This window comes from Watersipora subatra, chromosome 8 (genome assembly GCF_963576615.1).
Source record: "Watersipora subatra chromosome 8, tzWatSuba1.1, whole genome shotgun sequence".
NCBI classification, from domain to species: Eukaryota; Metazoa; Bryozoa; class Gymnolaemata; order Cheilostomatida; family Watersiporidae; genus Watersipora; species Watersipora subatra.
The window spans coordinates 42,583,431-42,606,734 of NC_088715.1; the positions used below are offsets into that span (position 1 = coordinate 42,583,431).

Consider the following 23,304-nt stretch of genomic DNA (forward strand, 5'->3'; position numbering starts at 1 on the left):
GTGGAGAAGATAGTAGTAAATTGATTTCTTACATGAGTGAATCATATAGTCTAGTGAGGAGGCTGGTCATGCGACGCTTTGTATTTAGAGCTGTTAAGTGTTGATTGTATGCTTCAGCTGTCAGCCAATAATAATAATCATTCTTTCACATCTTTCTATTTTGCGTCATTCTAGTGTGAAGGAATGCTAACATTGTTAGATTAAGTTCTAAGCAAGAGTTCCCTTAATATATGGGTGCTAACTGCACAACCGCTCGCTCGCCATCATTTAGCCTTAGTTACAATTTACCACTTAGCAAAATATTTCAAGCTAGTCATTACTGGACCGTCGGAAGACGCACTCTGAGGTAGAGCTAATATAAAGCTGTGACAGAAGAGGAGAGGTTGAGTCTGTCTGAGAGTTATTGAGTAAAACAATCAATCAACCAAATACTACCATGAAGTTTGACTGTGAAGGAAAGCTGGTCCTGGCCGCACTTTTACTGGTTGTCGCTGTCACAGGTATGTTCAATATAAACAGTGATTTTACATTAATGCAATTTAAAACAGCTGACTTTCAAAAAAGCAAAATTAATTTGCTAACTTTTTGTGTTTTTACTGTCTTTATAAAAAGGAAAACAAAGTTCACCAGCTTTTATTCTTTTAATATGCTTTAAACACGCTATGAAGCTGAAGGAGCATCTAGGATAAAACTGGCTATGTTAGAGAGAAGTGAAAGTCTTCTAAACTGAGATAGCTCAAAGTGTTTTCACATAAACATGACATAGAGAGCAACCTGAACCTAGTGTCCTAGTGGTTTAGTGGTCTAGAACAGCTGACCTGTAATCAACAGTTTGGGGTTCAACTCCCAGAAAAGGTGACAGGAATAACATCAAACCTTAAATTCCTCTCTGCAACTGGGCATGTCTCCAGTAGTCGAGATTCCTTTGCCACTAGTCTAAGACATGTCCAGCAGAGACTACAGAGACGTGGTTTGTGCAACAGTGGTTCTAAAAACATGCACAGTCTCAGCTTAAGCAGACATACTACATCTTCAAGTATGTATCATAACATTGTCTTGTCAAAATGCTACTCTTAGCTGTCAAACAATGGAAATAACACTGAAAAGCACTTAGACTAAGTGCCATAGAGATATCACTGACACATACCACTCATTTTATTCTAGCATTCTCTCCACCCTAGGCTACAGCTAACTATCTTAGTAAAATATTCTGAGAAGTTGGGGTGACGACTCCTTTAATAACATTCAATATGTAAACTAATACAAGTGATATAGAGTAACACAATGTTTAAACATTTACAGAATTATGTTCTGGAATACCGCAGTAGATTTTTATTAACTGCTCCAACATTGTTGAGTCCTTTGGTTATTTACCTGGTTGTTTATTTGGTTATTTATTTACATGTAACTTGATGATAAAGTGGGGAAGAAGATCATTTTTACTGTGTTTAATATTACATCAATATTAATACTATAGTAATATTATATTATTAATAGTATTGTAATATTATACTATTAATACTATAGTAATATTATATTATTAATAGTATTGTAATATTATACTATTAATACTATAGTAATATTATATTATTAATAGTATTGTAATACTTTAATATTACACTATAAAAGTAATATAACTAGTTTATTATAAACTATGATATTATTATGTTATTATTAGAATATTATAAATTTTTACACATTTTATTATTTTTATGTGTTGGTGGTTTATTTTTAATTGTACCAGCTTTTCAATTTCATTTACAAACTGCAATGTTTTGAGAGATTTTAAGCATCAGTTGTTGAAAAGTTACCTCAAGTGTAGAGTTAAATTGATATGTTATACTGAATGGTTCATATGCTGATATGATCGTAAAGGGAGATTCTACTGCACATCTGTTGTTCTTAGGTTTTTGGCTGCTCTTACAGGGAGATGGGCAATTTTTTAAAATAGTATGTCTATCGATTATTTGCATTTTGTCAAAATTATTTGTTAAATGGAATCGATAGGGTGAACGTTGAGCTGAAAAACTTGAGAGAAAGATTGTAATTACTAATGATTTCATATTTCCACATTTTACGGTCGTTTGCCAACATTAGTTTCTGCATAAAAATTGATTACTCTGTTCATGTAACATGTTGTGAACTATATACATATATTACTTTTATTTACATTAATATTACTTTATATATTACATATATTACTTTACTGGCAATTAATAGTATATTACTCTATTAAAATATAATCAGGCTGATCAATCACAGATTCTGTTGCCTTTGTTGTACTTTTGATGTACAAATCTTTAAATACAATCGTTCCTTATTTCAGCAAACTTTCCACATTTCTGTAAAGATTTTCATCAGCAGGGGTAGAAAATGATTTGTAGAGAAAGTACATATTTCCCTAGGCTAGAGCCTTAAAGTAAAAAGATGCACTCAGAACTCGCCACACGAATTGATTACTTTGAGCTCCAAATTCACTCATTTATGTCTCAAAATATCAGCTACCGTTTTGTTTATTATTGTGACACATTTTTTGTGAAGGAAATCTGATGCAGCAATCTCATGCCATGAGAGATAAAAGCTCATAGGACAAGCTGTTTATTGAAGTGTTGCCAATATTTTTTGTATGAACTGATGGTGATACAAAAAACGCTGTTTTTTTTATCACATACTTTACAAAAAAATCAACATCTCATTTTATTTAAAATGTAACAGTGGATGTTTTCCCACTGACAGATATGCAAGGCTATTTACTAACATTGTTGGATTTATAATGCTGATTGGTTTAACTCCTTCATGTATCACTATAATGTTTCAATTCTCAAGTACCAGATATCCACGACGTGATGTTTTTATTTTGTACTTCCCAAAAGATGCACTCAACAATTGTATCACTAATTCCTTGCCTCTTTTTTCAAAAGAGTTAAGATGTACTGTATGCCTAAACTTAGTAGTTTTAGGCTTTCTATAATTTATATTTCATATAAATCTTTGTTTTTGTGTTTATGACATCACAGGGCAATATTTTTTTATTTATCGATTTTTAGTGGCACCATTTTTTGTGGCATAACATAAAAACTCTTTTCTATAAAAAATTTTATGAACTGCTTTATAAAAATGTATATATATATGCCATAATATATATATTTTATTTAAATAAATATATTTATATTATATATATAAATATATAATACATATATTATATAATATTTGTATTTATATATTTTATATATATTTATATTATACAAATATATATAATATATATATTATATAATATTTGTATTTATATATATTATATATATACATAAATATATGTACATATTATGTATATAGTTATACATGGATTATATTATTATTACCATTTAATATATATTATAAATATATGTATAAATACACAACTCTCGGCGTTGTAGGAGTTCATCCCTATCCAGTCATTCAAATACCTATTTAAAATTCCTATTCCAATTACCAATATTTATTAGTAATATAGTTATCAAGTAAATCTTATCTGTTTCTGGTAGGCTGTCAGAATCCATAACGTAAAGGGTCTCTAAGTGACCTATGACATGATTTAATGCCCACAGGTAAAAGGTGAGTAACATTTAGACAAAAGGGTAAAGTCCTTTACTCAGTAGCTGAGAGTCAGCGGAAGTCGTTGAAGGCAGCAAACCAATTTCTAGTGATGATTGTTTCTAGGAAGGAAATAGGATTGTCGGTAGCTGTGCAGGAAGATGCATCATCTAAATTATAGCATCTTTGCACCCAAAGGAGTAGGATGACTAATGCTGTCACTAGGAAATTGCGCGATATCTGCGAATGCATATGCATAGATACAGCAATACATATGTATAGATACAGTAATGCATATGTATAGATACAGGAATACATATGTATAGGTACAGGAATACATATGCATAGATACAGGAATGCATATGCATAGATACAGCAATACATATGTATAGATACAGTAATGCATATGTATAGATACAGGAATACATATGTATAGGTACAGGAATACATATGTATAGATACAGGAATGCATATGCATAGATACAGGAATATATATGCATAGATACAGGAATACATATGTATAAATACAGGAATATATATGTATAGATACAGGAATACATATGCATAGATACAGGAATGCATATGCATAGATACAGGAATACATATGTATAGATACAGGAATACGTATGCATAGATACAGGAATATATATGCATAGATACAGGAATATATATGTATAGATACAGGAATGCATATGTATAGATACAGGAATACATATGCATAGGTACAGGAATACATATGCATAGGATTGCATATGAATAATAACAGAATATATAAGAATACATACATGTATAGATAGCAACACATATGTGAAAAAATAATATTTTTACCTTATGTATTGTTATTTACATTACAAATTTATATTATAAATTCTGTTTTGAGGATCACTCGGTTAGAATTGAAAATGCATTCAATGAGAAAGAAATAGGCGCAGAAATAAACTATAACATTTAGAGGTCATTTGAAGGTATGCTCAAAGCTGTGATAAAATGAACAAACTGAACCCTTATTCAAATAAAAAACATAGAAGTTTGATCTCAATCTGAGCAAACAAAGAGATGCAAAACAAACCTAAGAGAAAAACTTACAATGGATATCAAACAAAATTATACATTATTATTATCAGAAATACATAAAGTAGATTATCAAAGTATTAGTGAAGTGATTAATCACAGCTATTAAAACTAAAAAAGCAAACTTAATAATTAAAATTTAAGATGAAACCAATTGTAAATTCAACTCATTAGTTGATTGCCTTTGTGTAACTCTTTGTTTCTCAGTTCAATGCTCTGCTGCCACCGACCTATCATATGTATCTATGAGGTATAAAGTGTAACTATAAGTATTGATTATATCAGGTAGACAAAGAGTAAACGGTTGGGTTAATCTGCAGAATACATTGTATGTAGCGCTGGCAATAGGAAGCTGCTATTTAGTAAATGAGGTGTGAAATATATATACTTCTCTGTAATATATTGCTTTATCTAATCCCAATATTTTAACATCAAATCCAATTTTAACAGCATGAGGTCAATGCTCTGAAACAAACGAGAGAGGACAGAATGGTTCGCACATTTTCTCTATTATCCCATCTATTTTCAGGACAAAGTGTAAAACTTTGTCAATGTTCAGGACTCTGACATGTGGAAACTACACATTCCAACCATGATATATAGCCTATCAACATTTTAGACAACTCTCGTTTATAATTTGAACCATTAATAACAATCGCACTAGATGCGTGTTAGCCAAGCAAACTTATATTTATCGCTATTTTTTTCTTTCTATATTTTGTTAGTAAAATCTTTTGGAAAGCTGCTTAATCAGTTTCGAAAATTTTTGAAAAAGATTGGTGTGCCCAGCCTTTACATATAAACTAAACACATCAGTGTGTATATCCATGGCTTTGCACTGCTGTGGTTACATATTGTTATAATATAAAATGCAATTGTGCTACGTAACACTTGAATTTTTTACAAATGTTACAGACATGAAGGTGGCATTTAAGATAGTAAACTGTTTTATGTTAGACCTTCCCGAGTACTCTCACAGCAGTTTGATGATAGAAATAGCAAAGTGGGGCTCACTAGATATTGTGCTTGTAGGTAGCCTGGCAAGAACCCGTTACAAAGATGGAAGTTATCCTAAACGATCTGAAGGTAAGTCTAGTTCAACTATAAGTTTTAATATCCAAAGTTGTCGTCATAGTAAGTCAGTGAGTACAACGACCGACATGTTGACCAGCCAAGTTCACAGAAAGACAGTAGCACCAGTTCTGTCACCATTCTATAGATCTAAATAACCAATAGCTTACAGAAACGATTCCACAGCCCAAAAAGGTAGCCAGCCTTCAAGGAACCATTTTATTTCATTTGCTCACTGACGGGCACTCATCGGAGACTTCCTTATTGATATGCATTTTAAATTGAATTTTCTGACAATTGATATGTAGAACTAGTTTTGAAAAATGTCTCCGAGCACAGAGTCTAGACACGGAAATTAATATAGTGTGTCGTTTATTATTTACACGAAGTTTAGCTGTGAGAGGATTCATAGCCACGTTTTTACCAACGGTTAACCAAGACATCGCTGGTAGTTGCTGCCGGCAGACTGTCTAACACTTGTTTTGGAATCGAGCAGCATGTTTGTAGACTGAGTACATTTCAAGGGTGTGAAATTAATACTGTGCAAGGGCTTGAGATTCAAGGCTGAAAGTTGCCGTGACCTACTGCTCTAGAATGCTTGACCTGTAAACAACAGGTTGGGTTCAATTCTCAAGAAGGTCACTGATTGTGACCGGGATGACATCCAACCTTAAATTACTCCCTGCAACTGGAAATGCCTCCAGACATCGAGGTTGCTTGCCACTGAACTCAGACATGTCCAGACATGATCACAGAGCTATTGTCTGTGCAACAATACTCTTAAAAAACATGCACAGCCTCTTCTTGCAGTAAGTTACGCAGACATGATGCTAGATCTATGAGAGATTGCTAATAAACACAACGTCATTCTGGTCTTTAGTTTTTGCCAACCGTATCACAAATTACTGCCCTTGGGCCTTCGTGTCTCTCTTTAGCCATTGAAGCGAATAGCGTTCTCACCCACTTCAAGCGTCGGTTGCTAAGCGATTGTCGTGAGAATTAGCATGATACGAATGATGTCATGGCAACAATGAAAACTTAAGAAGAATGTGGGTTGTTTGTGCCCGGTCTATTCTGATCGCAGATGCTTTATGATAACTGCTTATTTTTGAAAAGAGGTAACAGATCTACCAATCAACGTATCACGCACCCAGTAATTGTGTTGGTATTTCAACTACAGAGTTTTCTACTTACAATGTACGTTTCAAATTTTGTTTTTTCCTAAGAGTGTTTTTATTGCTATCATATTATATTATACTATATTGTATATTATAATAATACTACATTTAAATAAGTGACAACATTTACACCCAGTTTTTTTTCAAAAACTTACAAAACCTCTTGAGATCTTCAGTTAGCTGAAAAGCATGAAGTTATCTACCCTTGGTAAGCAGATTGCATCTGCATTGCATTACCTAAATAACCTTCTCTATGACCTTTAGGAAACAAAACGAGACTAAAGTTGTTCAATTATGTTGGAGCTGTATAAGCTGTAGTTTTAAAGAGATTTAGAATATTTATGTTTACCGTATTTATTATTTATTTATTTATTTTATTATGTACAGTATGGGTATATAAGACTAACTCTGAGAGAATTCCTGATACCGTGTTTGTTATCATGTAACAGTGGTGTTTAAGCAAAAGTATATAATATATAACATCATAACATATATATATATATATATATGTTATATATATATAACATATATATATATAACATCTATTGCTACGCAGTTTAACAATATGCGTATAAAACCATAGTATAAATACATGTGTGATTGTATTGTGTATAATTCCATTATATAGTATAACTACATTATGTAAAACTACTGTGTATAATTGCATTGTATATGAATATGGTGTTTATAATGGCAGTTTGTATGATCACAGTGTATAAAATGTGTACACTTGCAATGCATATAATTACATCTATCTGTAGTCAGTAGAAAAATTGGTTACGCCGCACTTGTGTTTTTCCTAGTAAATGGCAAACTCCGATGATGGTCGCATTTCTAACAAATAAGTCAACTGGTAAATCTGACTTTTATTGAGTTCAACAGGGCTCTAAGAAATGGTGAACTAAACAGAATGTATTTTTTGTTTAACAATTAAGTCAGCACTCGGCTATACTCTAGAGACAAGTGCAGCTTTAAAGGTACTTAGAATAATTCATGATCACTGATGCCTCCATAGGCAATATGTCCATTTTTGCCGATGGAAGAACACGCTATGTGTGGGAAGTAGCAGGGTAATGAATGGATATTTATCGCACTGCCAACAAAACATTAGCAGTACTCCGGGGAGTCTCACATAATAATTCATTAGCATAGGTCAGCATTTCGCGAGTGAGTGAGAGCAAAAGTCTGTCACACAGACACCCCGGAACACTGAGAATAATCATTATCATCCACTTCATTTTCAATTACTACAGCAGACGCTAAAATATCTCTTGTTTACAGCAGCTCTTTCCTCTTTGTTTGTATGACCTCCAAAAAGTCAAAATCACAAAAGTCAAAGATCATAATGTGAGTTGTATGTTGTTGCTGTGAGAAAATGTTAAGATATTTTTAGAACGACCTTTCAATAACATATAATAATACCATATATTATATATATACTTAGTACTATAATATATATGTATTATTACAATATATTATAATAATACCACAGCGTTTAAATAACTGTCAATATTTACACCCAGCTTTTGCAAAAGCTTGCAAAATCTTTTGAGCTTGAAAATCTTTGAGCAAAACACGGAGTTATCTACCCTTGGTGAGCTGATTGCATCTCGCCTTCAACTGCATTACCTAAATAACTTTCTCTATATGACCTTTTTGTAAATAAATTAAAATATTTAAAGGCAACAAAACAAGTATATTTACGTAAGCGATGTGAATATTTATATATTCACATTCTTGATTAGGAGGCAAGCACCTCTAATCGGGAAGCTCTGGTTTACAGCTAACATCGCCTCACACTATTGCCCGTGCACACAGTTATGTCAAAGTATAGCCTGGTGCATAACTACACGCAGATGATGTTCAGGGTGCCTTAAAGCAAATTTAGAGTAGCTTTAGCAAGTCCATGGCACTAAAATGTGTCTTCGAGTGGAATGATAATAGTCTAGTAGTTTTAGCAAAACAGACCAGCAATGGCAAGATCATTTACCTCCTTGTTTAGTTTTGGCTGTTTATTTGAACTGATAGTAACTCTATTTTTGTCGTTAGTCCATGTTTTATCAAAACAGAAAGGCTAAAGTGTTTTCGTATATTTGCTCAAGTGGCAGCAGACAGAGTTTGTTGTAGAGTATGAATTGTACTGAAGCAAAAATGCTTTGCAACTGTTTTTACATTTCAGGCACTGTGTTCGAGGTTCCCCTGTGCAATAGGATAAAAGTTAACTGCCTATTTACTAAAACTAAAGATAACTATGTTTTCTCAGACAACGATTGTATGAGTAGTTTAGCCTAGGACTATAATAGTATATCTATCGGGACTAGGATATATCTGCTAGTCCTTCTTGTTTTAAAAAAACGTATCATCAATAAGATATATTCAAATGGTTTGCAGGATTATACAGTAACCTAGAGGCAGAAGAAGAATATGAAACCCGGCTGCTTGAACGGGTTGGAGATATACTTGAAGACTTATCAGGAGTCGTTAGCTCTATCGCTAACAGGAGAGCAGACAACTCCGCAAAGATTCACAGTGACGAGTACAAACCTGCGGATGAGCATTTATTGGCCAGTTCTGAAGGTATTTCTATTAATTATAACATGTTTCTAATATCAAAATCTTATGCTTGAATTTTTAAACAAAGGTAACAATCATTTTATACTGTCAAGGTCCACGGTGGATTGAATCGGAACTTCGCTGCAATTATGAGTGAAGTTGGCATGAGAATAGTTGAAAAATATGATTTAAATCATTGGATTTTTCGTTGTCAACTCTGGATAGGAGGTTGTTAAACAAACTGCTTTGAAAATTAGAGAGTAACCACTTTTCTTTTTCCACTTAGGTGGTTCACCCTAGCAGCGATCCACACAATTTTATTTTTTACTAGGCTCACTTATTGGCTGGTGACAAAACCTCACACCTCTAAAAAGGCCTCGCAACAGTCATATCAGAAAGACTAACTATAGTCTGAAATGGTAAAAAGGGCATGCATATAAAAGATTCTGCACCATTTTCCACTTGCATTGTTTGGAACTTTTTTCCATGTCTTGCAGAGTTGGAGTCGATAGACAACCAAAAGGCCGAAGATGAGGATAAGAGCTTTGACCATCAAGATGATGAAGTGTTCAAAAAGTTTTTGGCAAAATATCTTGGTCATGAAAAAAAGTAGCGGTGAATCAAACGCAGTCACCAGTCTTCAGAGTTGTCAAACCTTGTCCGACAATGATGAAGCCGTATTCCCAATGCTGATGAAATAAACTATCGATTTGCATCTATGAATTATTTTTGTCTGTTATATCTTTCCAAAGCTTATGCAAGTAATAATCAGTTATTTAAATTATAAAACTGAAATATCGCAGTTTCAACAGCGTAATAATTGTATATTTTGTGCTAGTCGACTTTGTAGCGCATATACAGTACAAACTCAAAATGGTATATGTACTATATGAAACATCAGTCGCTTTCAAAAACTGCCTTTGAAATTCAGTAATTCTTTGAGATTAACAAATATCTGTGATCTTGGACTTGCAGTCTGTGTCAATGTATACTGATACCAATCAACCAGATTCTACTGAGAAGCGAGGGCAACTTTAGTAGTAACCCAAGTTTGTTATTCTTTTATCTTCAGCGCATCCGAAATGCTAAGAGAACTAACAAAAGCTACGCAAAATTGCAAATGGTTTATGAGCTGTTACATTTCCCGTATGAAGAAAAAGCTCAAATCAGACCAGGTAATTTAGTACAACAAAGAGGTAAAACTGACATCTACAAATCTATCCGTTTAGCGAGTGAAGTAGTGATCACATCACTCTTGCCTCTCCTGTACACATAGTTCTGAGCATTAAAACATGCGCAAGTTTTAACCAACTTAAACCCACAAATATGTCAGGTTATAATTCACCTTTAATGTATTTTAATAAAATTAATCATAAAAACTATATATAATATGATTAAACAACTGATATGATAAAATACACATATCATAAAAGACAAATATGATGAAAAACTATACTGAGTAGGATTGGAAAGCAGCAAAAATATAATCAATATTTCTCAGCATTTTTTACAATCTTTAATGACAGTTCATGGTTTCACCTTCATTACCGATATTGTCAAACTCAAATAAAATGCAGGCATTAGGTATTGTTACAACTCCTATATCATCTCCTATTGTAATATTACTTTATTGGTAATAATTTCATTACAAGTAGAAATGTTTCTCAAATTATGCCATACAACAACAATGTATAGTAAAAATTATAATATTTGACAAAATCAGCCAAAAAGAACACTTTTTATGTATCTTAGATAGAAAATATCTTTTTGGTGCCTCTCCATGTTGAGATCTGATAATAACGCTCTACCTAATTTTTGAAGGTTAGGATGAAATGCTGCAGACACCAATTTCTTAGCAAATCTCATTTCACAACAGAACAGTGTATAAAACAAACACATGAAGCGGTGATGGTCATTAATCGTTGCGCGCATCAATTTTTTGAGATTCATAAACATTTTGCATAGTAGTTCAATATTTTGCACTAAAAATTTCTCAAATGGCGCATAAAAAAGTTTACAGTGCACATTGATATTATTTTTTTAGAGTGTTAGACAGTACGACTTGACTTCAGTACGACTTGACTTCAGTACGACTTGACTTCAGTACGACTTGACTTCAGTACGACTTGACTTCAGTACGACTTGACTTCAGTACGACTTGACTTCAGTACGACTTGACTTCAGGGCTTCCGAAACATAATGGTCTCTAATAATCCCATTTGTTCATTATAATCCTTCTACTGACATTCAGTGAATCCTGACTTATTTTATGCATTACACAACTCCAAACTAAAGGTAAGAAAGGCTTGAAAACATTCCTAAAAAGGGCTAACAGGCATCTTTCTTTATTTCCTCTTTGATTTGAAGTCTGAAAGCAAGAAAAAACTTTAAATTCTTATCATGTTTGGAAACGCCATCACTGAAAGCAGGTCATTTATTTTTATGAGACAGAAAGACCTTCAGCTATAGAAATTGGTAGATTAGAGATACTGAATTCTAGTGGCTTTACAACATCTGAAAGTGAAGAAACATGGCAGCTGTAATGACCACAAACCACCGTCCACGAAAGTCTAATGAGCGAGAAGATCGGAAATTGATTCACTGGAGTCTTCGAAATAGGCAGGAAACGAGCAATAAACTGGCTTCAAGGTGGAAAATACAAACGAGGTGGGTGTGGGATTTGCAACAGTAAGAAGATTGGCAGAGAAAGGTTTGAGAAAAAGAAAGGCTCGTAAAAGCCATTCATCAATGAAACACAATGTAATAAACGCTTAGCATGGACTAAAAAATATGGTGAATGGACTGTGGCGGACTGGCACAAGGTCGTTTTCAAGAATGAAACTTCGGCATCGATAGTGTTATGGGACAATCACTTTGTGATCAGGAGAGTTGAAGAAGAACACTTTCCAAAGTGTATTGTTAAAACTACCAAGCATCCAGCTACCATTATGATTTGGTCATGCATGTCAGCAAAAGGAGTTGGCCATGTCCATATTGTAAAAAAGACAGTTGACTGCTGCTTACCAAAGTATTCTGCAAAACAAACTACTACCCTCTGCTAGAGACATGTATGGTGAAGGCTTTTGGTTCTTCCAAGACGGCGATGCATCATGCCACTGGGGCCAAGTGACCAACAGATTGACTGATAAAGAACGGTGCAAAAAGGATAGATTGGCCGCAGCGGTCTCCTGACCCCCATTGAGAACCTATTGATGAGGCTCAAGAACTTCTTGAAGGCAAAAAAAGCCAAATATCCACCAAAAGAGAGCTAATTGAGAATACATTGCAAAGCTGGCTCAACGTTATTGACCAAGGAGAGCTGCTGAAGTTTGTCAAAAGTATACTTTGCAAATTTAAGCTAATGATTAAAGCTAAGGTACTACAAACCAATCCAGTGTCTATCTAATCTCAAAAACCCATTTCAAGACCACCAGCTCTTCAAAGATACTTTTATATTGTGTTTTAATTGTTCAAACAGTACAATACTGAAATAAATGTTATTCTCAAAAAAGCAGGTTTTGGATTTGTCATATAAATCTCTGTTTGAAAAAATGGTTGGTTTTCAGTTTTTTTATAAATTATTCGGTACGTACATATTGAGGATTCAGAAAATGTAGTTTCAGGTAGTTTGGAGCAAAATCAAGCCTATTGTAGCGTGATAACAGACAGCAGAGAAATAATTTTTAGGCGTGCAAAGATTAGCGGTCATAACATGTTTAGTCAAAATCGTCCTCAAAAGCTTGATGAATGTTTATTACTTCTACTTATTTATCCTATTATTGTCAGTCAATGTTATTTAGTCATGGATGCCATGTGTGAATGTGTAAGAACTTAACACAATCAATATTATTTTATTTATTTCATAACAATAGCCCTGTATGATATTACCTCTATATACCGGTATATATTAACTCTATGCTGATCATTTTGAAATATTCATATAGCATATTGCGAGTATGTAATTAAACTAAAAATCAACTAGTGGAACATCTGATTACTAAAGTTTTCAAAAATTTGCTACCAAAAATAAAACAAATAAGAGACATCAACAGATAAGATTAGCATTTTAGACCGCTAATTAGGTGCGGTACATATGCTACAGTCAGAGAGGGAAGACTTACTGAAGAACTACGTTAGAGATAAAAAGAATGAGGTTAGGTGTGAAACATTCAACAAGCTCAGTGACAAAGGACCGTATCCATCAAAGATGAGAACGGTAACTCATGCACAGCTGTAATGAGAGCTGCAGGGGAAGGCCAGAGAAATATGTCGTCTGCTTCTTTCTTCAATTAGAAAAGTAGCAGTCGAGTTTGGCTAAACGGAGAAGGAAGGACTGACAGGATTACACTGTGCGACACAAACAGGAAGCAGTGGGAATGTAGAATTATTACTAGATACAGTCAGTGCTGAAAAGTACATGGAAGGAGATGGTGCATGGATATAAGATTTAGGAAAAATGTTAATTTTAGTCCTCTATAGGACAAGTGTATTGATGTCAACTATTATTGACCTCAATACTTCAAAAGATTTGTTGTTAGAACGAGACATAAATTGTTGAGGTGTGCATGGCACTGCTGCATATTGCTATTGTTAGTGGCCGACCAACATGCTCTTGTAAACGCTAAAACCTTAGAGAAATAGGGAGCGAGCTCACCAATCACACTGTAAATAAAATATACAGATCATTGACTACTTTTGCCAATAAGAACCAAATTAATTCACTGTACAAGACAGTATAGAAGCAAAAACATAAAATGACTTGCAAACTATGACGAGGAACAAAAGGAAATTGGACACGTGCTTTAGACGTCTCTATACAAATTAACTGTCAATTACCAGTCCAAGTCCACATGAGAATACAGTTACACTGTCATTCCTTCATTAGTCCATATCCATATCGGAGCTAAAGTCTAGTTGTTCGATGACTCCTCTCTCATTGTACTGCTGATGCAAGAACATGAACTGTACTACGAATCTTTCCAAGTGGAAAATATCCTTCGAGCCAAGTTGAAGCGTATGCTCGCTGTTCGCTGCCAACCTGATAACCTCTGACTTTAGACACGACGGAAGTGACTTGACAATCTCATCAACTAGAGTCTAAATAAACACAAACAAAACAGTTTTTGAGACGACAGACAACTCCAAAGATCTTCAAGACAGATTAGCGAGTTAAGCTTGGGAGCTTTCCGAAGCAGCTAAAATTTTAAATGTATGGTTTGTTTGCTCAGAAGTAGAATATCATTTAAAAACAAAGAGCCATTTCAAATATTATTAGTAGTATCGTTTACAGAAGTTAATGTAAATCTTGTATCAGTTTAGGGCATGTGTTTGATAGATGTGAAACAAAAAAGTTCTCAAATATTTTGCGGTAAGTTTTGTATTCTTTGATTTTTTAAACCCAATTTGCTTTCATTGTTCTTTCTTTTACACAACTTTCTTTTACTCCTGTCAGTGTAACGGCGAAAATATAAATGATTGGTTTGTTAGAATTCTATAGCAGGTTAAAATGCGAGATTTGGCATGTACTGTTTCTGTTTTTCTTAAATTTAAAACAAATTGAAAGAAAAGCAGATGAATAATGATCTTCACTGAGTTGCAAAGTATTACAATAGTGATATAATATTGCTTGCAGTAATAAACAGAAATACATAATAAACTAATTCATTAGCTATAGGAACCTACAAGTAGATAACTTGGTTCCATAGCATCACTCTGTAAGATTTGGTTTGGTTATAACCAAAAGGCCATAACACTTTCAAGCATAACCTTGTATACACAAGCAACCCCAAGTACAAAAAAAAACTAATGTTCTGTTTACAGCCATTTTTCTTTTCTCATCTTGTTAGAAGTGTCCAATCAACTTGAATTTTTAGAAACATCTGCTCTCAGCCATTAAAGTTTTGTAACTTTACGTCAGCCAGAAGTTTTGAATCGCCAATAGAACTTGTTTTCTATCGGCATCCATTTTTAACTTATCGCTCTGATAAAAATGATGTCGGTATTTTTGCTATATCTCAAAAGCTAATAGTTCAATCAACTTAAAACTTTTGCAAAATACATGTGTTTCTTATTCTAGATGATGTAACATCATTATAACAAACATTTCATTTTAGCCTTTTACTGATTCAATTATTCTCCTTTTAACAACAAAATATTCATAGTGGGTAAAGAAGTACTCTTGTAGCAATTTACTAGGAAGTCTGTCTAGAGTATTCAACTAGCTGAGACGGGTCCACACCAGGTGGCTATTTTATAATCATTTTTATAATTTATTTTGACAATTTTATAATCGCAGATCGCCTGTTACAAAACTCTTAGAGCTGAAGCCCGCTGAAAGTGAAATTTGAAGCATTAAGACATGCTAGTAGTAGCACCAGCCTTTCAATAGATGCCTCTTTCACATAAATGTCAAACGCGAGCATGATCTTTTATCATTGACTTAAATTTTCATTATGATTCTTTTAATACAAATTTTACATTTTAAAGTATTAGTTTTGATAAATTTATTTTTAAAGTATTTCTTACTCTAGATGATGTAACACAATTTTAAAGCGAGAAAAATTTATTTCCTCGCTTTAAAATCATATACCACACAAAGCCTTCAAAATTTCGTAATTTTTCGAAAATCAGAAGTCTACAAAAACAAAGCGAAACTATGAATCTGGGTTATTTATTTGTGCTAATATACTGCATACATTGTAACAAGGTAGATATTTATGTAGTATTGTGTAGTATGTGGTATCTATGGTACTGTAAACTTGATTAAACCAACTATTCATTTGATTCCACAGATAACACAACACTATGATAATATAAATTGTGAAGTATAATAATGACAACAATAAAAATTCTAGTAATTCTAATAACGATATAATATTATAGTAATAATATAATCTTGACATCTCTAGTGAAAGCTGTACTAGCAGAGAGCGAGAGTGAGGAAGGGGCTGTCAAACATCATCACAGCATAATATGGAAATATGAAGATAGCAACAAAAGATTGGTGGCACAATAAGAACAACGTCTTTGTTTGTTATTCGTTGTACAATATGAATAGAACTGTTGACTGACTTTAGATTTGTGTTAGTTTATGTACAAGGCCCACTCCAGGCTCTACAAAACATGAAACTAAGATATATGAGTTATTCAGAATAAAAGTATTAAGTCACAACACAACATAAATGTTACGGGCATATTATCAACATCCCTTTTACAATATTTGGAAAGAAGCATGTGATAAAGCAAGTCATGAATATCACATATTATGTATCGTATGTATCCACAAAGGTATGATGAAGAAATGCTATTTCACATGAATAGAAATGTGTGGTAATAGCTTCTCACAAATGTTTCTCGTATGTAATAGTGTATGAATGAAATATGAACTGAATCTGACTAATTGTCAAAGCAATATAGTTTGTAAAGTCTCTTGTCATCTATCGTCTCATGACCAGTATCAAAGAGATTGTGTTAGTCCCATCAGGCCTCAGAGGCGCAGGCCCCCTCAGCCTGTTCCGACACCTCCTGGGTCAGCCTGGTCACCTAGTACATCTCATAATCCTTGTATTTGCTTGGTAGTTTGACTTGTCGAGCTCTCTGCCATGGAGCTGACATAGCTTCATCTGTAGCTACAGACTGGTCACAGCTAATTGGTGCCGTTTCAACATCAGGTGGCACAGAAGCATTTGCCTGAGGCTCAGGCAGGTTAATGACTTCAGCTTCAATGGTATGGTCAGGACCAGATACCATTGGTCTTAGATCAACTCTGTTTCTTCTCACTGCATTGCCTGTGTTTTCATTTGATACCAGGTACGATCTGTCTGATAGCTGTTCCACTATCCGTCCCTGATACTACTTTGTCTTTTGTGCTTGAATATCTTTCAGCATCACTGGAGAGCCAATAGCTAGTTCAGAGAGATCTCTGGCTGATTTATTATAGTATTTCTGCGTCTGCATTTTTCGATTTGCCTTCTGCTTCAGAACCTCGGCCTCAGGGTCAAAAGCTGTAGGGAGTATGGAACGTGTAGCTCTACCAAACATTCTCTGTGCAGGCGAGGTAGACATGCCGGCAGTGGTTGTATTACGATACTCTAACAGGGCCAGGTATACATCATCTGCCCTCCTCATCAATCTCTTTACTATTTTTACGGCGGCCTCTGCTTTGCCGTTACACTGTTGGTGTCCGGGAGATGATGTGGTGTGTGTGAAACCCCAGATCTTGCCAAAGTTGGTGAACTCTGCTGAGGTAAACTGTGTTCCATGGTCAGAATGAATCTGATGTGGAATTCCATACCTAGCAAACGCCTTCTTACAAGCTTTAATAACAGATCTTGACTGCAGATCAGAGAGAGGCTCGCACTCGAAGAAGTCTGAGTAGTAGTCAACAAGTATCAGATAATGCTTGTCTTTATGTGTAAATATGTCCATTCCAATCTTGCTCCACACCTTTGCAGGTATGTCATGACTCTTTAGAGTCTCATGAGGTTGTGCTGGAGAGTCTAATGCACAGGTGACGCACTTATGCGTTTTGATTCTTATGTCCTCAGCCATCTGGGGCCAGAACACTGCACTTCTGGCTCTCCTGATTGTTGCTGCGGTACCTTGATGGCTACTATGAAGTTTCTCTAGAATATCCGGTTTCATCATATCTGGAACTACAAGTCTTGAACCCTTATAGATGACCCCATCAAGTACAGCCAACTCATCTCGATAAGAGTAGTATGGCCGGAGCTCTTCCGGCAGATCACCTATTTTATCAGTCCATCCTGACAGAATCATTGTTTTCAGCTGGCTCAGAATGGGATCAGTCCTGGTTTGCTGTTGTATTTTCACATATGTCGCCTCTGAGACTGGCAGGTCTCTCTTTATGATTTCTGGATTCAGGTCAGACATGAATGACCTCAGCTGGTTGACTGTGAAAATTTGTTCTTCATTGATTCCCTGTTCAGGTGTGCCAGTGGGAGCTCTTGAAAGTAGATCTGCACTAATCTGTTCCTTTCCTGGCTTGTAGACTACCGACATAGGATACCGTTGAAGGGCCAACAACATCGACTGCAGTCTTTTTGGTGCTTGAATAAGTGGTTTGCTGAATATTGACTCCAGTGGACTGTGATCTGTGTGCACAGTGACATCAGGATTTCCAAAAACATACTGATCAAATTTCTGCATACCAAAGACAATGGCAAGCAGCTCTAGCTCTATGGGCGCATAATTCCGTTCACTGTCAGTCAGACTCCGAGAGGCATAAGACACTGGTTGACCATCTTGTAAGAGTACTGCACCAAGACCCTCTGTGCTGGCATCTGTTTGCACTACAACTGCTTTGTTCACCTGAAAGTATCTTAGAGAGGAAGTTGTGGTGATTAAACATTTTAGTTTTGCAAAGGCACGTTGCTGATCTTCACCCCATCTGAACTCTCCATCTGACACCCCTACTAGTCTGCGCAATGGCTCACATTCTGCAGAACAGTGTGGAACAAACTTGGCCAAATGATTCACATGACCAAGGAATCTGCGCACCCCATCACTGTTGGTGGGAGCGGTCATCTTGGTAATAGCTTGAATTTTAGCAGGGTCTGGTCTTACGCCCTCCGGTATTATTATGTGGCCAATATATGGTAGTGAATCGAGCATGAACTTGCACTTCTCTCTGTTGAGTTTCAGGTTTACTCTCCTAGAGCGGGCAAGGAGTTTCTCCAGATTTGCATTGTGGTCCAGCATAGCTTCTTCATATGTTGCGCCTTTTCCATAGATTAGAATGTCATCCGCTACCACTCTCACTCCCTTTAACTCACTCAAAGCATCTGAGAGTCATCTTTGGAACTCCTCTGGACTCGATGACAAACCGAAAGGCATTCGGAGCCATTTGTATTTCCCAAAGGGAGTCCAAAAGGTTGTCAAATCGCTAGATGCATCACTCAACTTTACTTGGAGAAAACCATCTTTAGCATCACACAAGGTAAACACCCTGGCACCATCCAGATCGCTGAGAACATCATCTAGAACTGGCATGGGGAAATGGTTCCTCAGTATCACCTTGTTGAGGTTACAAGGGTCAATGCACACACGTAGTGAACCATTCGGCTTTCTGACAGATACATTATTGCTAATCCATTGCATAGGGTAGTCAACTGGAGCTAAAATACCCTTCTCTGTGTAGCTATCTAATTTAACTTTCAGATCAGTCATCATGGAAAGTGGCGTCTTTCGGTTGTGGCTCTGTCTCGGTATGGCTTCTTTGTCAACTTCAATATGGTATTCTCCTGGCAAGCAACCAATTCCTTCAAATAATCTGGATAGCTTTTGAGGATTTCTTGAAAGTTGTCACCACTAACAAGAGTTACCCATTCATCTTTGATTGAAATCAGCCCGAGCTCAAGGCAAGCATCTAGAGACAGCAAGCTGTGATTGCGTGTTTTGTGTACCAGAAAATAGAAGGTTTTACCAGCGACTTCCACTTCACATCCTCCTAACGCCCTAGTAGTTGAACCATCAAACTGTCTCAGCTGTTTACGGTTGCCATCTAGACTGGGTTTTCCAAGATCTATGTAATCTGTGTGATTCAAAATATTACAGGACGCTCCGGTATCCAGCTGAAATCTGGTCTGCTTTCTATTTCCATTCACCTTGGTGACAACAGATGTAAGCAGTTTCCTGTCTCTCCGGACAACATGAAGGCATAATAGGGAGTCCTCTGACCCTTCTCCTTCAACCTCCACAAGATTCACTTGTCGTTTAGATTAACATTGCTTCTTATAGTGGTTGTACTTTTTGCAGCCATGGCACTGTTGTCCCCATGCTGGACATTTTCGTGGAGGATGGGATCCGCCACAATTTCTGCACACACTTCTGTTGCTTGATTTACCAACCCGGGTGGGCCTTGTTCCTTCTTGATTATCATTCTTGCTATCATTCTTCTTTGTAGTTACTACCTGAATGGCCTCCTCTGACTGAAGAGTGGCAATGTCATTCTTCGAGTTTTCTGCAATGCGGCATTTCTTTATAGCCTGCTCTAATCCAAGTCCGGTATCACTTCCAGCGTCATCGAATAACTTTCGTCTCAGTTGATCATCATTGATACCCAGAAGCAGAGCTTGAAGCATGAAGTCGTCATACATGGTATTGAGTTGACATTCACGCGCGACTTTATGAAGAGCTGTAACATATTCATCTATCGTCAGGGTGTTCTGCTTCATTGAAAGGAGTTGATGTCTCTTGACAAGCTTGTTTGTGCCGCGGTTACAGAAAGCATCAAATTTCTCAATCACATCTTTATAAACATTTTTTGACTTGCCAGTCTGGAAAGTGAATGTTTTAAATATATCACTTCCCCTTGGTCCAACGCACCTCAACAAAAGAGCAACTTTAACTTTGTCATCTGAGTTAGTCTTTTCAGCTGCTGTGAGAAATAACTCGAATTCATCTTTGAATCTGCTCCACTGATTGGATAAGTCTGCTCCATCTTCTATAGGCTTAGGAGCTAGAAAGTCAACACTGATGCTCATATTGTTAAGTTGTTGTTGTGATTTGAGATAGGTAGAAGCTTTGAGATTTGTGAATCATCAACTGTCAGTCACTTCTCATCAGTAGTAGTATCTCCTCACTCGGAGCACCATGTTTGTTATTCGTTGTACAATATGAATAGAACTGTTGACTGACTTTAGATTTATGTTAGTTTATGTACAAGGCCCACTCCAGGCTCTACAAAACATGAAACTAAGATATATGAGTTATTCAGAATAAAAGTATTAAGTCACAACACAACATAAATGTTACGGGCATATTATCAACAGTCTTAATGGCCTTTTATACCACACATAATATAATATTAATTATATTAGTAATAGTAATAATAATGATAATAATAGCAATAATTATATGAGAGTTTATGCGAAAAAAATACCCATTAGAACTGCAGACAGCCCCTTTAGGATCGGCTAACATCCTTAGGAAAGTCTTGTCCACCCAGCCTAATGGAACTAGATCGAAGACAGAAAATAGCACCAGCTTAAGCTGTGACAAAACCTAAAAACTGTAATAATAGTAATAATAATAGTAATAATGATAACAATAATGATAATGGAAAAGATAGTATTACGGTGATTTCTTACACAAGTGAATCATATAGTCTGGTGAGAAGGCTGGTCATGTGACGCTGTGTATTTAAAACTGTTAAGTGTTGATTGTATGCTTCAGCTGTCAACCAATAATAATCATTCTTTCACATCTTTCTATTTTGCGTCATTCTAGTGTGAAGGAATGCTAACATTGTTAGATTAAGTTCTAAGCAAGAGTTCCTTTCATACATGGGTGCAAGCTGCACAACTGCTCGCCATCATTTAGCCTTAGCTATTTTTACCACTTGGCAAAATATTTCAAGCTAGTCATTACCCGACCTTCGGAAGACGCACTCTGAGGTAGAGCTTATATAAAGCTGTGACAAGAGGAGAGATTGAGTCTCTCTTAAAGTTATTGAGTAAAACAATCAATCAACCAAATACTACCATGAAGTTTGACCGTGAAGAGAGGCTGATCCTGGCGGCACTTTTACTGGTTGGTGCTGTCACAGGTATGTTTAATATAAACAGTTCTTTTAAATTAATGCGATTTAAAACAGCTGATTTTCAAAAATTCAAAATAAATTTGCTAACTTTTTTCATTTTTACTGACTTTATACCAAGGAAAGACAAATCTCGCCAACTTTTATTTTTTAATGTGCTCTAAACACACTATGAAGCTCAAGCACATCTGGACTAAAACTGGCTACGCTAGGAAGAAGTGAAAGTATTTTAAACTGAGATAGCTCAAAGTGTTTTCACATTAACATGACATGACATAGAGAGCAGCAATGACCTAATGGCCTAGTGACCCAGTGGTCTAGCACAGCTGACCTGCAAACAACAGGTTGGGGGTTCAATTCCAGGAAGAGGCAACTTGTGGTAGGAATGACATCCAGCCTTAAATTGATCTCTACAATTGGGCATGTCTCCAGTTGTCAAGGTTTCCTTGCCACTAGACTCAGACATGTCCATACAAGATCACAGAGCCATGGTTTGTGTAACAGTGGCTCTAAAAACATGCCCAACCTCTGCTTAAGCAAACATACTACACCTTCAAGTATGTATCATGACATGTTGGTAGCTCTTGTCAAACTGCTCCTCTTAGCTGTCAAACAATAGAAATAACACTGAAATCTTTTAAACTAAGTGCCATAGAGTTATCACTGACACATACTACTCATTTCATTCTAGCATGCTTTCCATCCAGGCTACGGCTAACAATCTTAGTGAAGTATTCTGAGAAGTTGGTATTGAGAAAAGGTTTGTTTCAAATGAGGTGATGACTCCTTTGATAACATCAATATAATCATAAACAAATACATGTGAAGTAGAGTAGCGCAATGTCTAAACACGTTCATGTTTTGGAATACCACAGTAGATTTTATTAACTGTTCTAACAATGGTGTGTCCTTTGGTTATTCACTAAAATAACATGCTTGTAAGTTTGATGACAAAGTGGGGAAGAAGATCATGTTTACTGTGTGTAATATTACATCAATGTTAATAATATAATAATAATAACATTATATTATTAGTATTATTGTATTACTTTAATATTACACTATTAAAATAATATAACTTTTGTATGAATACAGTAAAACACACAAATGAAATTAGTACACTCCGATATTAGCTTCGCAAATCAAAAGAGTTGTTCTGTAAAGCAAGTATTCCCAATAGAATATACTGTATTCTGTTCATGTTGTCTCTCAGCCCAAAAGTCTGAGAATTTATATTGCAGGTAGTTAAATACACAGCATCAAGATGAGTACATTACGCCAATTTAATATAATGACTTGGTG

General features: G+C 35.4%; 3 protein-coding genes across 3 annotated transcripts in view; 2 read left to right on the plus strand and 1 right to left on the minus strand.

Annotated features, from left to right (window-relative positions):
* The first annotated feature begins 327 nt into the window (after window positions 1–327).
* Window positions 328–10,245, plus strand: LOC137402029 (uncharacterized). The gene is made up of 4 exons (XM_068088496.1): window positions 328–500; window positions 5,674–5,727; window positions 9,282–9,467; window positions 9,941–10,245. Exons 1-4 carry the CDS (start codon window positions 437–439, stop codon window positions 10,054–10,056), a joined length of 420 nt encoding a protein of 139 aa, XP_067944597.1. The 5' UTR covers window positions 328–436; the 3' UTR covers window positions 10,057–10,245.
* A 4,018-nt stretch (window positions 10,246–14,263) lies between these two features.
* LOC137402159 (replication factor C subunit 3-like) overlaps window positions 14,264–23,304 on the minus strand; it is a 51,949-nt gene continuing 42,908 nt past the window's right edge. Inside the window, exon 8 of the mRNA XM_068088639.1 lies at window positions 14,264–14,540. Coding sequence (XP_067944740.1) covers window positions 14,325–14,540 — 216 coding nt within the window. The 3' untranslated portion in view covers window positions 14,264–14,324. The remainder of the gene's footprint in view (window positions 14,541–23,304) is intronic.
* LOC137402063 (uncharacterized) overlaps window positions 15,617–23,304 on the plus strand; it is a 28,543-nt gene continuing 20,855 nt past the window's right edge. Inside the window, exons 1-2 of the mRNA XM_068088533.1 lie at window positions 15,617–15,684; window positions 21,827–22,011. Of these exons, the coding sequence (XP_067944634.1) occupies window positions 21,948–22,011 (64 nt within the window). The 5' untranslated portion in view covers window positions 15,617–15,684; window positions 21,827–21,947. The remainder of the gene's footprint in view (window positions 15,685–21,826; window positions 22,012–23,304) is intronic.